This window comes from Xenopus laevis, chromosome 9_10L (genome assembly GCF_017654675.1).
Source record: "Xenopus laevis strain J_2021 chromosome 9_10L, Xenopus_laevis_v10.1, whole genome shotgun sequence".
NCBI lineage: Eukaryota > Metazoa > Chordata > Amphibia > Anura > Pipidae > Xenopus > Xenopus laevis.
Genome location: NC_054387.1, coordinates 112,036,741 through 112,050,131, shown reverse-complemented (window position 1 = coordinate 112,050,131; position 13,391 = coordinate 112,036,741). Strand labels below are relative to the sequence as shown.

At 38.3% G+C, this 13,391-nt stretch overlaps 1 protein-coding gene and 1 pseudogene across 1 annotated transcript; both read right to left on the bottom strand.

Annotated features, from left to right (window-relative positions):
- Positions 1-13,391, bottom strand: part of LOC108701896 — a 180,228-nt pseudogene that overhangs the window by 18,554 nt on the left and 148,283 nt on the right.
- Positions 745-5,841, bottom strand: LOC121398020 (zinc finger MYM-type protein 1-like). Its single transcript, XM_041576388.1, has one exon. The coding sequence runs from the start codon at positions 5,047-5,049 to the stop codon at positions 2,731-2,733; it is 2,319 nt and encodes a 772-aa protein (XP_041432322.1). The 5' UTR covers positions 5,050-5,841; the 3' UTR covers positions 745-2,730.

The following is a 13,391-nucleotide window of genomic DNA, read 5'->3' as shown; positions in this document are numbered from 1 at the left end:
CCAGAGCTCTTGCTTGGCTCCTCTTACTAAGACCTGTTGGCATCCAATTAGCGAAGGGCTCCTCCCGAAGTGAAAGGCGCTGCTACAGGCAGAAGCAGAGCCGAGACCAAGGAGCCTAGCACCTGTTCTGGATTTAGGCAGCCGATCGTGACAACAGAACAGTGTATAATTTTATAGGCTTGATAAAGGGTCCTGTGAGGCCCAAAACATTGCCACTCTTTTTCTGCTCATATGTTTTGAGCCAATAAAATCACCTTGCTGAAAAGCTAATCACTCAACAGTGTGCTGCAGTGTATTGGACTTTGTATACGACTTTCCTGACCTGTGGCAGGTTGGATTAATTACTGTTCAAGCACCTGATCCTAAGGGATTTTCACATGAGGTTCAAGCACTCTATCATTGTGTGCAATCAGACCCCCTGTGAGACATGTATGTGCCAGGATTGACCTGCCAGGTTGTTCTGGTGGACTCCACTCTATACAGATACCTCATCAGTAGTGTAGGAAGGTAGACCAATTAAGGAATTGGAATTGCTAGATTTGTGAATGGCATGATCAGAGCCGGATTAAGACTAAACAGGGCCCTAGGCAAGGTAGTGCTTCTGGGGCCCCCCCATCTCGAACCACCTAAAGTTACAGTTACAAAAGAAGCACTGCTATACTAGCGCACCTTTATTATGACAGTTCTTTTAAAAGTTCAGTAGTAACACTGTTGGCAATCTGACAGAAGGTATTCCTTCTGTTCATTGTCTTAAGAATACACTCTGCATTAACCTATTTCTTCAGAAAAGACATCAATTGATTGTTGTTTATCCATTCCTATTCTTTAATAGAGTGCTACTCAAATAAAATAATAAGGTTGTAATAGACAAACCTACACAGCATTTACTTCTTCATACTCAAAGTCAGACCAAGGGTTAATTTATAAATTTAATTAGCTAACAAAAAGCAGCATGTCCAGTACTGAACACAAAAAGTATGCCCATAAAATAAATATGAAATACTGCCATTATTATTGCAGAAATAGCAGCAATATGATGAAAATATAGCCACAGTTACAAAAACACTTGAGCCACAGATAATAAGAAACATTGTAAAACAGGGTAAGCTTCCCAAATATAATAACCAATAATAAATTATTAGTTAGCTTTTAATGACTTTGTGAACTTAGATTAATGAATTCTAACAAGAATTATGTCAGGAATTGGGAATCAGTTGCATTAAAGACTTGTTCCACATTTGCATAAAAATTAATCTGCAGCCAGATGAGACAACTAGACTATTAGAAATGTTGCAGCTAATTGGGAAGACTAGAGTATTAGTATTAGAAGTGTTTTGCAGCCAGATGAAGAGATGAGAATATTAGAATTGTTTTGCAGCCAGATGAGAAGACTAGGGTAAAATAATTCTTTTGTAGCTAGATGAGAAGATTAGGATATTAGAATTGTTTTGCAGTCAGATGAGACTAGGATATTAGAATTATTCTGCAGTCGGATGAGAAGAGTAGAATATTAGAATTGTTTTGCAGCTAGATGAGACACTAGGGTATTAGAATTTTTCTGCAGCCAGATAAGAAGACTAGAGTATTAGACTTCTTTTGCAGTCAGATGAGAAGACTTGAGTATAAGAATTATTTTGCAGCCAGATGAGATGATTAGAGTTTTAGAATCATTTTCATTAGCTCTATGAACTCCTCTACTATGGAAGATGACGTAGTTGCTTACCCCTCAGTCTTACTCACCATACGTCTTTTATATGCTGCTCAAGAAATGGATCATTTTTAGCATGAAGCTCTGGTACTCACTGAAATCTCCCATTCTGTGGTGATCCAAATAGCTTATCAGTTCCCCTGAATGGTAGCCTAAGGAACTTTACAACACTGACAATCCAAGCAGATTTCTTTTCATGAGCTAGTTGTTCAAAGAAGAGCATGGTTTTGCAGTCAGGTGAGAAGACTAGGGTAAAATATTTCTTTTGTAGCGAGATGAAAAGATTAGGGTATTAGAATTAGACTTTGTGCACTTAGATTAATGAACTCTAAGAATTATGTCAGGAATTGGGAATCAGTTGCATTAAAGACTTGTTCCAAATTTGCATAAAAATTAATCTGCAGCCAGATGAGACAACTAGACTATTAGAAATGTTGCAGCTAATTGGGAAGACTAGAGTATTAGTATTAGAAGTCTTTTGCAGCCAGATGAAAAGATGAGAATATTAGAATTGTTTTGCAGTCAGATGAGAAGACGAGAATATTAGAATTGTTTTGCAGTCAGATGAGAAGACGAGAATATTAGAATTGTTTTGCAGACAGATTTCTTTTCATGAACTGGTTGTTCAAAAAAGAGCATGGTCTATTCATCATTATTTATTTTCCTTAGTTCTTTAGTCATATAACTTGTAATATCAGTATATGATTGTTTTACATACAAATACATATTTTGAACTAGATTTGTAAAACAATATTCACACACATTTTAAAACAGGGTAAGTCTCCCCAATATAATAACAAATTATGATGTAGCTTTTAATGATTTAAAATAATTCTTACAGCCAGATGAGTAGACTAGGGTACATTTTTTTGCAGCCATATCAGGTGAGTAGGGTTTTAGAAATATTTTGCAGCCATATGAGACAATGAATTAGAATTTCAACATTTAGAAATAAAGAAGCTGGTGAAGGGATTTCATGACTTGTGTACCAAGCCTTGTACTGTTTGCTGAGCAGCTAACAATTACAAATTAACTTTACGTACTTTTTGCTTAGCAAAAGAATCCACAATGTCATCAAAGTCAAGTTGTCTGACTAAAGCGGATTCCACAGCTAGCAAAGAAAGGGCTGATAACCTTTCTTGGCCCATGGTAGTTCTTCTTTCATTTTTTATCCTTTTCAAACAGGAAAATGATCTTTCTCCACTGGCATTGGTTACAGACATGCATAAAAACATACGTAGCAAGGTTTCAGTATTTGGAAATGTTTTTTGCAAGTCCCTGGCAATTATATATTGCCTCATTGCCATTGGGCACACCATGGATTCCTGGGGTATCAATGCAGAAAATTGTAAAAATTCTTCTGTAAAACAGTCTTCGAGATCCTCTGGGTAGTTTTTTTGCAATTTGTCTGCAGAGCTGCGTAAATCTGATATTGGCAAGTTTGTATTAAAAATATCAAAACGGTTATTCAAGCATTCATAGCACTGATTCCTTCTTTTAAGCTCTGCAATAAGAGAATCTGTTAATACATAGAATGTTTCAGTGATAAATTTGTTTCTTGCTGACATATGTTGGTTAACATCATCAAATGGTGATTCATCAGCAAATGTTTTGCGTTTTTTAAGCCGTTTTCCTTCTCCTGCATATGTATGGTCTCTAGTTAGCTTTTTAGCTTCTAGTTCATATGTGTCAAATGAATCCCTAATTATTTGCACATATGCAATCAATGAGTTATAAAGTATGACTACTTCTGAAAGACAGATTTTGGTGTTTTGTAAAGTTTTACTAGTCGCATTTAGCCTTTCTAAGATGTTTCCCCACACCACAAGAAGAATGGCGGTTTCAAAGTGGTTGAGTTTTCCCAATAAGGACTTTGCCTCATGTTGGACTCTTACTTGGTGATCAGACGACTCTAATTCTCTGAGAGCATTTTTCACATACTGAAAACCGATTCTCAGTGCTTTAGTAGCATCAGAACGAGCAGCCCATCTTGTGCCAGACAGACCTTTTACAGAAAGATTTCCAGGAGCTTTGCAAAGCTCATTTTTAAGAATGTTCCATCGATGAGTGGATGAAGAAAAAAAAACATAGATGCACTCCAATAGATTAAAAAATGTAGCTGCTTTAAGACAGGATTCTGCAGCACATGTTCCAACCAAATTCAGTGAATGTGCAGAACAAGGCACATAATATGCCAACTGATTGATTGCACGAATTCTAGCTTGCAATCCATTGTATCTGCCAGACATATTGCTAGCGTTATCGTAGCTTTGGCCTCTGCAATCCTGAATATTAATTTTCAATACAGCCAGGAATGACAACACAGTATTTTCAAGATGTTCTCCTGTATGAGAATAGATTGGAACAAACCCCAGTAACCGTTCCACAGGCCCATCTTTGTTAACATAACGTAGTACAATTGCTAGCTGATCAACATGACTGAGATCTGGTGTGGAATCTACAATTAAAGAAAAATATTTGGCAGTGTATAGCTCTTGCACTATTACTTGAGCAACTTTATTTCCCATTAACTCGATGAACTCCTCTACTATGGTAGATGACATGTAGTTGCTTACCCCTCTGCCTGACTCGCCACCATACTTCTTTATATGCTGCTCAAGAAATGGGTCATATTTAGCAATAAGCTCTAGTATTCCCAGAAATGCCCCATTCTGTGGGGATCCAAATAGCTCATCAGTTCCCCTGAATGGTAAGCCACGTTCACCAAGGAACTTTACAACATCGACAACCCTTCTTAAAACTTCCCGCCAGTACTTCTGTTCATGAACTTCTTGTTCAATAAGAGCGCGGTCTATTCGGCATTCAGGGTTTGCCCTGTCTGTGAATATGAAAACACACTTGCGATGATCAGGTGAATTCTCATGCTCCCTTAATCTTGCAGCAGCATTTTTCCAGTCATTAAAGCCCGATGTTGCAAGGGCATGAGACAAACTACTATAAAGTTTACACGGCACACAGAATATAGTTCCTGTTGAGGGTGAGTAGATCATCCAATCACGAGTAATACATTCAGCATTATTTCTTTTCCGTATGAATAGTTCTTTAGTCAGATACCTTGTAATATCAGTATATGTTCTTTTAGATGCAGAGTAGTCCACATACTTATTTTGAATTTGATTCTTAGAAAAATATTCACGCAAATCTTCAGAAATGTTACTTCCCCACTCAGCAGGATCATTAGAGTAACTCTTAATGATATTTTTGATAGCATTTGAAGTTGTTGTAATTTCTGGTATAGCAGATATGGACTGCTGGGATTGGGAAACTGGGGCATAATCTCCAGTTTCTTCATAGTCCATGGTCAATGGGCTTTGCACCATAGTAGCTACTTCTGTATCTCTAGTGCTTTTGGTGATTATAGTACAAACAGCATGACTGGATGACTGGATGACGACTTCATCATCATCATTAGGATGTAATGCACGGCTTACTATAGTTTGATCAGTGTCAGCAACTTGACTTATGGAGCAACTTGTTCCTTGTTCATCAGGCTGAGGTGTATTAGAATCTACACGGCTTTTGCTGGATTTATGATGAGCAGAAGGAATTACTCCTTGCTCCAAATTGGAGATAGAGACAGCATATGTATTTGTAGCATTAGGATGCGCTGCAGTACTATCTATACTTGTGGTGAAACTTGTTCCTTGTTCATCACCATCAGGCTGAACAAGCTGATGCTTTGGTACTAAAAAGATTGCATATACGTCTTTTGTTTTACTGTCTCTTTTTGCTCTTTATTTTTCTTTCTCCTTTTAGCAGCCCCTGAGGCATGCCTATACAGATTCTTCGACATACCTTCTATTGTCTTTTTACAACCCTGTTTATAACTGGAAACCCTAGACAACCCTTAGAATTCTTCTGCAGCCAGATGAGATGAGTATTAGAACTATTTTGCAGCCACCAACCAGATTAGACTAGAATATTAGAACTGTTTTGCAACCAGACGAGAAGACTAGAACTGTTTTTCAGCCAGACGAGGCTAGAATATTAAAACTGTTTTGCAACCAGACGAGAAGACTAGGTTATTAGAACTGTTTTGCAGCAACCAGCCAGATTAGGCTAGAATATTAGAACTGTTTTGCAGCCAGATGAGACTAGAATATTAGAACTGTTTTGCAACCAGACAAGAAAACTAGGGTATTAGAACTGTTTTGCAGCCACCAGCCAGATTAGGCTAGAACTAGAATATTAGAACTGTTTTGTAGCCAGATGAGACTAGAATATTAGAACTGTTTTGCAACCAGACAAGGAAACTAGGGTATTAGAACTGTTTTGCAGCCACCAGCCAGATTAGGCTAGAATATTAGAACTGTTTTGCAACCAGACTATGGTATTAGAACTGTTTTGCAGCCAGATGAGACTAGAATATTAGAACTGTTTTGCAACCAGACAAGAAAACTAGGGTATTAGAACTGTTTTGCAGCCACCAGCCAGATTAGGCTAGAACTAGAATATTAGAACTGTTTTGTAGCCAGATGAGACTAGAATATTAGAACTGTTTTGCAACCAGACAAGGAAACTAGGGTATTAGAACTGTTTTGCAGCCACCAGCCAGATTAGGCTAGAATATTAGAACTGTTTTGCAACCAGACTATGGTATTAGAACTGTTTTGCAGCCAGATGAGACTAGAATATTAGAACTGTTTTGCAACCAGACAAGAAAACTAGGGTATTAGAACTGTTTTGCAGCCACCAGCCAGATTAGGCTAGAACTAGAATATTAGAACTGTTTTGTAGCCAGATGAGACTAGAATATTAGAACTGTTTTGCAACCAGACAAGAAAACTAGGGTATTAGAACTGTTTTGCAGCCACCAGCCAGATTAGGCTAGAACTAGAATATTAGAACTGTTTTGTAGCCAGATGAGACTAGAATATTAGAACTGTTTTGCAACCAGACAAGGAAACTAGGGTATTAGAACTGTTTTGCAGCCACCAGCCAGATTAGGCTAGAATATTAGAACTGTTTTGCAACCAGACTATGGTATTAGAACTGTTTTGCAGCCAGATGAGACTAGAATATTCTACCCGTTTTGCAACCAAATGAGAAGACTAGAATATTATAACTGTCTTGGAGCTAGATGAGGAGACTAGATGATTTTATACCAGAATAGAATTATTAATTTGCACTCAGCTCAGTTGTAGCTTTGGTTGGTCTTGCAACCTGCATGGCTGCCGGGTCCCCTCCCTCACTCCTTTCAGAGCCAGTCAGACAGTCCCACTTTCAGAGACCCTTCTCAAATTATTTTACACACCGATATTTTGTATTTTTGTTTTTTAAAAAAAAATTTCGTTTTTTTCTGTAGTTTTTAGTTTTTTTCTAGGTTTTTTTTCTCAGTTCTGATTGCCCCCTCACTCACTGCAGAATCAGTTGAACAGTTCCACCACTGCCCCACAGACCCTTTTGAATTATTTTTACCCCCAGATCACACTGTTACTTCCAAATGGCTGCAGCACAGCCTGCCCCTCCTCCACCCCACAAGCCAGTCACAGCCCCACTCCCACAGACTCTTTACAAATTATTTTGCCCCCCAATTTTTTTTTGTATTTTTGTTTTGTAGTTTTTTGGTGTTTTTTTGTAGTTTTTATTTTTTTTTAGTTTTTTTCTAGTTTTTTTTTCTCAGTTCTGTCTGCCCCCTCACTCACTGCAGAATCAGTTGAACAGTTCCACTGCCCCACAGACACTTTTGAAATATTTTGACCCCCAGATCACAGTCACACTGTTAGTTTCAAATTGCTGCAGCACAGCCTGCCCCCTCCTCCCCCTCACAAGCCAGTCACAGCCCCTTTACAAATTATTTTGCCCCCAAATTTTTTTTTGTATTTTTGTTTTGTAGTTTTTTTTGGTGTTTTTTTGTAGTTTTTATTTTTTTTGTTTTTTCTAGGTTTTTTTTCTCAGTTCTGTCTCTGCCCCCTCACTCACTGCAGAATCAGTTGAACAGTTCCACTTTCAATTTCCCCCCTAGCGCCAGAAGCCAGATGCCCAGCCCAAGATCACGTTCAAATGGCTAGAAATTAGAAAACAGCCTGCCAGCCTGGCCTAGTAACTGCCCCCTTCCTCTTCCCTCCCTCCCTCACAAGCCAAGCCAGCAGACAGTCGGACAGTCCCAGACCAGTAGTCTTCAAAAATATATTAGGCAAGCCGCAATTTAAAAAAAACAATTCGGGCTGCAGGCAGCCAGCAGGCACTGTTTGCTGCACAGGCAGACGGACCAGCAGATAAACAATTAGTTAGGCCGCAACCTGCAAGGATTTGTGGCAAATCAGTCACACAGTGTGTAAGAGAGCTCCTCCAGTCTAAACTTTTAGGCGCCAACTGAACGCTCACTGCGCACAACCGAGCTTTTATAATGTGCGCCATGATGTCAGCGCGCAGGCGCGCCGTGACGTCAGCGCGCAGGCGCGCCGTGACTTCAGCGCGCAGGCGCGCCGTGACGTCTGGGCGCAGGCGCGCCGTGACGGCAGCGCGCACGCCGAGATCAGCGGCGACAGACTGACAGGTGACTGACAACAGCACAACTGTGGGGGGCCCGGACCCGGAAGTTTTTAGAGGTATTTTTTTCCCGGCCCGGGCCCCCTAGAGCTAGGCGGGCCCTAGGCAGCCGCCTAGGGCGCCTAGTGGGTAATCCGGCCCTGGGCATGATACATACACGCAGACAAAACAGTTGTACATTCCGATAATTAGATTAGGAGAGCACAGATAATACTGTTCTGTGCACTGGACACCTCAATCAAAAGAAACAAACATGGAATAGCTTCAACCTCCCTGTGTGGCTGCAGAAATTACAGAAATAATAGCTAAGTAAAAAGTGTGTTCAGCATAAGCCTTATTTATTGAACTCATGTTGAACAAGGGGTTATACTGCCCCTTTAATAGTCTTTTTACAAAAATTGGTTTAGTATAGGTGTCCTTGAGCCTAAACCTAATAACTTGTATAGCTAGAAAACTCAACAAAATGCATCTATAACTCAACAATATAACTCATGAGGGGGCCCAGCTGCTCTATCCTGAGCCTTCAGTTAGGGGAGCAAAATCAACTACTTAGTTCGTAAACAGTTTGAATAGCTACAAAGACAGATTTGAAAGCTAAAGTATTCCATAGATTTTTATAACAACTTGTCTTGCCACTGAAAAAAAGATATAATTTCCTGTATTGATTTAGTGCTTTCCTTTGTGCCTTTCAGCATTCACATTCATTTTACACTAAACCATGACGATATACATCCTAAGTATCTATTCCCTTCAATTCAAACACCAAGGGAGCATGTTCCACACATTCCAATGTATAGCTCTTGAATATGAATTACGTTTGATCTAGGCCTCATTTAAGATTCGATTATTGATTATGTTCTACACAGAAAACCAACTGATTGTACTCATTACAATTTTATTTATTCTATCTCTGTTAACTCTTTTCACTCTCGTCTCACATCATCTTGTAAACCACATATATATATATATATATATATATATATATATATATATATATATATATATATATATATAAAACTGCAAATCTGCAGTAGGAACATACATGGAAATCACAAATCATGGACAATAGGGCACATTTATGACTGCAGACACAATTGTGGTCACTCAAAAATGGACCCAGTCCATGAATTTGGCACCACTACGTCAGGTGTACTTATTAAACTTGGAGCTTACAGGTTTCCTCTTCCGGCAGTGATCCCCAACCATTGGCTCATGAGCAACATGTTGCTCCCCGACCCCTTGGATGTTACTTTCAGTGACCTCAAAGCAGGTGCTTATTTTTGAATTCCTGGTTTGGAGACAAGTTTTTGTATAAAAACCAAGTGTACTGCCAAACAGAGCCTCCTGTAGACTGCCAGTCCACATAGGGGCTACCAAATGGCCAATCACAGCTCTTATTTGGCACTCCCATGGAATTTTTTATGCTTGTGTTGCTCCCCAACTCTTTTTAGATTTGATTGCGGCTCATGGGTAAAAATGGCTGAGGACCCCTTGCTCTGTGGGCTGTGTCAATAGGCGTAACAGACTTGGGATCACTCAATCAAATGCAAATAACATTAAGTTAATAACGATCACCAGAAATGATGCTGTCCCTGCAGAGGTCCCATTGTACTCTTGCCTTATGTTTGTCTTGTGGTGAGCACAATGTTCCCTTTCTTTGCAAAAAAAAAGAGACTTGTACGCAAAAAAAAATTTTGGTGCACAGGGTGCAATTGTGGCAACCACAAGCCTTCCCCCCGTCGCAATGATACTGGAATTACTGGGGGGAAAATATTGGTCCATATGTTTGGCAGGTAAAACAGACACCTTGATTACAGGAATGCATGTTTAGCCATGCTAACACAATTCTATTTTCTAAATAAAATCAACTTGATTTTGAAGAGTGCTTTTTACCAAAAAAATCAGTCTGGTTTCAGGGAACCATGGGCCACTAAAGGGGGTTGTTAACCTTTAAATTAACTTTTAGTATGATGTAGAGAGTGATATTCTGAGACAATTTGCAATTGGTTTTAATTTTTTATTATTTGTGGCTTTTGATTTATTTAGCTTTTTATTCAGCAGCTCTTCAGTTTTCAATTTGAATAATAGGCTGGAAGATGAATTGGAGAGGGCCTGAATAGAAAGATGAGTTATACAAATTAGCAATAACAATAAATTCGTAGCCTTACAGAGCATTTGTTTTTTTAGAGGGTCAGTGACTCCCATTTGAAAGCTGGAAAGAGTCAGAAGAAAGAGGCAAATAATTACAAAAAATATATACTAGATTAAAATTTTATATATATATATATATATATATATATATATATATATATATATATATATATATATATATATATATATAATAAAAAAATGAAAGCCATTTGAAAAGTTGCTTAGAATTGGCCATTCTATAACATACTAGAACCTAAGTTAAAGGTGAACCGCTCCTTTAAGGCCTAATAACGTATTCTGATGCCTAAAACATCTTTGTCTAGTTGATCCATGTTGTTGTTAAGGAGGTTATTTATTAAAGTCAGAATGCCAAAAACTAGAAAAAAAAATCGAGTTTTTTTTTACTATAAAATCTGAATTTTCAGTGGAAAAAAAAAACTTGAATTATTCGAGATTTATCATACCCCGAGAATAGAAAAAGTCTGAATCTGAAAATCCGGCATCTCAGACCTACCGAGTTTGTATATAAGTCAATGGGAGAGGTCTCTATCCTATTTGGAAGTTTCTGTGGTCTGCACTGGAATTAGCCCGAAAAACCGACTATTTCGGACATTTTGGAAAAAGTCCAAAAAAATTTGGGCTTTTCGGGAAAAAGCCAGAAAAAAATTGAGCGATACAGGAAAAAAACTGAAAAAATCGTACAATTCGGATTTACACTTAATTGTTTTTGTGTTTGTGCTACATCCGATTAATTATTATTATTAATCATAATAATAAATAAGGTCCAATCGTGGATTCTAGTTTGGTCTGAATTTTTTGATTAATATAATCACAAAAATTCTGACTTTAATAAATAAGGCCCATGTTTTATACTGTGTTTTTAATATTGAATGAGGAATCTTTTATTAGACAGGGCAAGCACGACTTTGTTTCTGTTTGTTATGAGTCATAGAAAGACCTTGGTTGTTCATTTACAACTTCAGGAGTGCTGGCTGCCACTGCAGTCATTTAATACAAGTGTAATACAATGGGTTTCCTTGAATGTGAAACATGGGGTTCAACTCTTATTTGCACCGGCATTATACTGTCTTGCTCACGCTTTTCTCCCACGAGAAGCAGTTCATAAGTTCCTTCTGGCATTATTCATATAACCTCCGTCAAACAATAGCTGCTCTCTAGTCATCCATCCCTATGATTGACAGTGTATTTGCATACGTGCACATACACAGACTTTTTCAGTTAGGTAATATGAATGGGAAAGGAACACCGAGAGAAAAAAATACTAAAAAAAGCAAAGGAAGATAGAATAAAGCCTGGAGAAATGTAGAAGCAATTGTATTCAGTTGTATCATAGAGCTATATAAGCCCCATCCTTTAATACCTTGTGGATAACAAAGACTCTTAGAAAAGCAATATCAAATCCTTTACTAAAGTGCCAGTCAGCTATAGAGCCAAAACTTTTTGTCAGTGTTTCATCATTGAATGCATTGTAACAATGTTCAAGTGACGGGTGAAGCGCCCTATTGGGAGAAAAATAGCAAATGTCAGTTTTGTGCACTTAGCTTTTTTCCAATCTTTTAGCACATAGTAATAAAGATTGGCAGCCCCACGTTTATCCTGAATAATTGCAGCCTTCTATGCTTCCCAGCCTGTTGGCTTGTTTGAGTTATCATCACTCCGTAAGAACACACGGGCTTTATGCCAATCTCCTATAATAAGTATATGAGTGATTTTATGGCTGGAGAGAGAGAGAGAGAGAGAGAGAGAGAGAGAGAGAGTATTAGTCCTGCAAAGAACAAAGCTGAAAACAAAACATTATCATGTCCTTATGTAAAGCAAGCTTTGAAGAGGTTTGCAAGAATTCCATGAAAAAATGCTAAACAAATTGATTTTTTTCAAATTTCTTTTCAAAGAATGTTTAAAGTAAATTGATTTTTCTTCTTCAACAACTCAAGTCACTATGACCCTTATTGAGTCATTTTTCGAACTTGCCCCTGGAAATTCTGTACTGAAGTTTTAAACAGTGACACGTTTAGTCTATTACTGATATGTTTCGAGGTTTAGTTAAAGGGATACTGACATGGGAAAAAAAATTTTTTTTCAAAATGAATCAGTTATTAGTGCTGCTCCAGCAGAATTCTGCACTGAAATCCATTTCTCAAAAGAGCAAACAGATTTTTTTATATTCAATTTTGAAATCTGACATGGGGCTAGACATGTTGTCGATTTCCCAGCTGCCCCAAGTCATGTGACTTGTGCTCTGATAAACTTCAATCACTCTTTACTGCCGTACTGCAAGTTGGAGTGATATCACCCCACTCCCTTTTCCCCCCCAGCAGCCAAACAAAAGAACAATGGGAAGGTAACCAGATAGCAGCTCCCTAACACAAGATAACAGCTGCCTGGTAGATCTAAGAACAACACTCAATAGTAAAAACCCATGTCTCACTGAGACACATTCAGTTACATTGAGAAGGAAAAACAGCAGCCTGCCAGAAAGCATTTCTCTGCTAAAGTAAGGCACAAGTCACATGACCAGGGGCAGCTGGGAAATTGACAAAATGTCTATCCCCATGTCAGATTTCAAAATTGAATATAAAAAAATCTGTTTGCTCCTTTGAGAAATGGATTTCAGTGCAGAATTCTGCTGGAGTAGCACTATTAACTGATTCATTTTGAAAAAAACATGTTTTCCGATGACAGGATCCCTTTAACTATTTAAACCATATGTAGTCAAAAAGATTTTAAAGGGGATATGGGCCTTCCACAAAAAGTTCTTGCACTTCCAGCTACTGAACCCAATGACAAATCCGAAATCATTCTGTAGAGATGTGTGAACCATGTCTAATGGCAGACAGTGGGTCAGTAAGGGTGAGGTTTATGAGCAACATTTTGCTGACCTAGATTTCCTTGGAACTATGGTTGAGTGACTATATGACAGCATATCCATATATCTGTAACTGTTATGAGCTAAGGGACCTCCAAGAGGGATTGAAGGGAAGAAGTCCAAAACCACTTG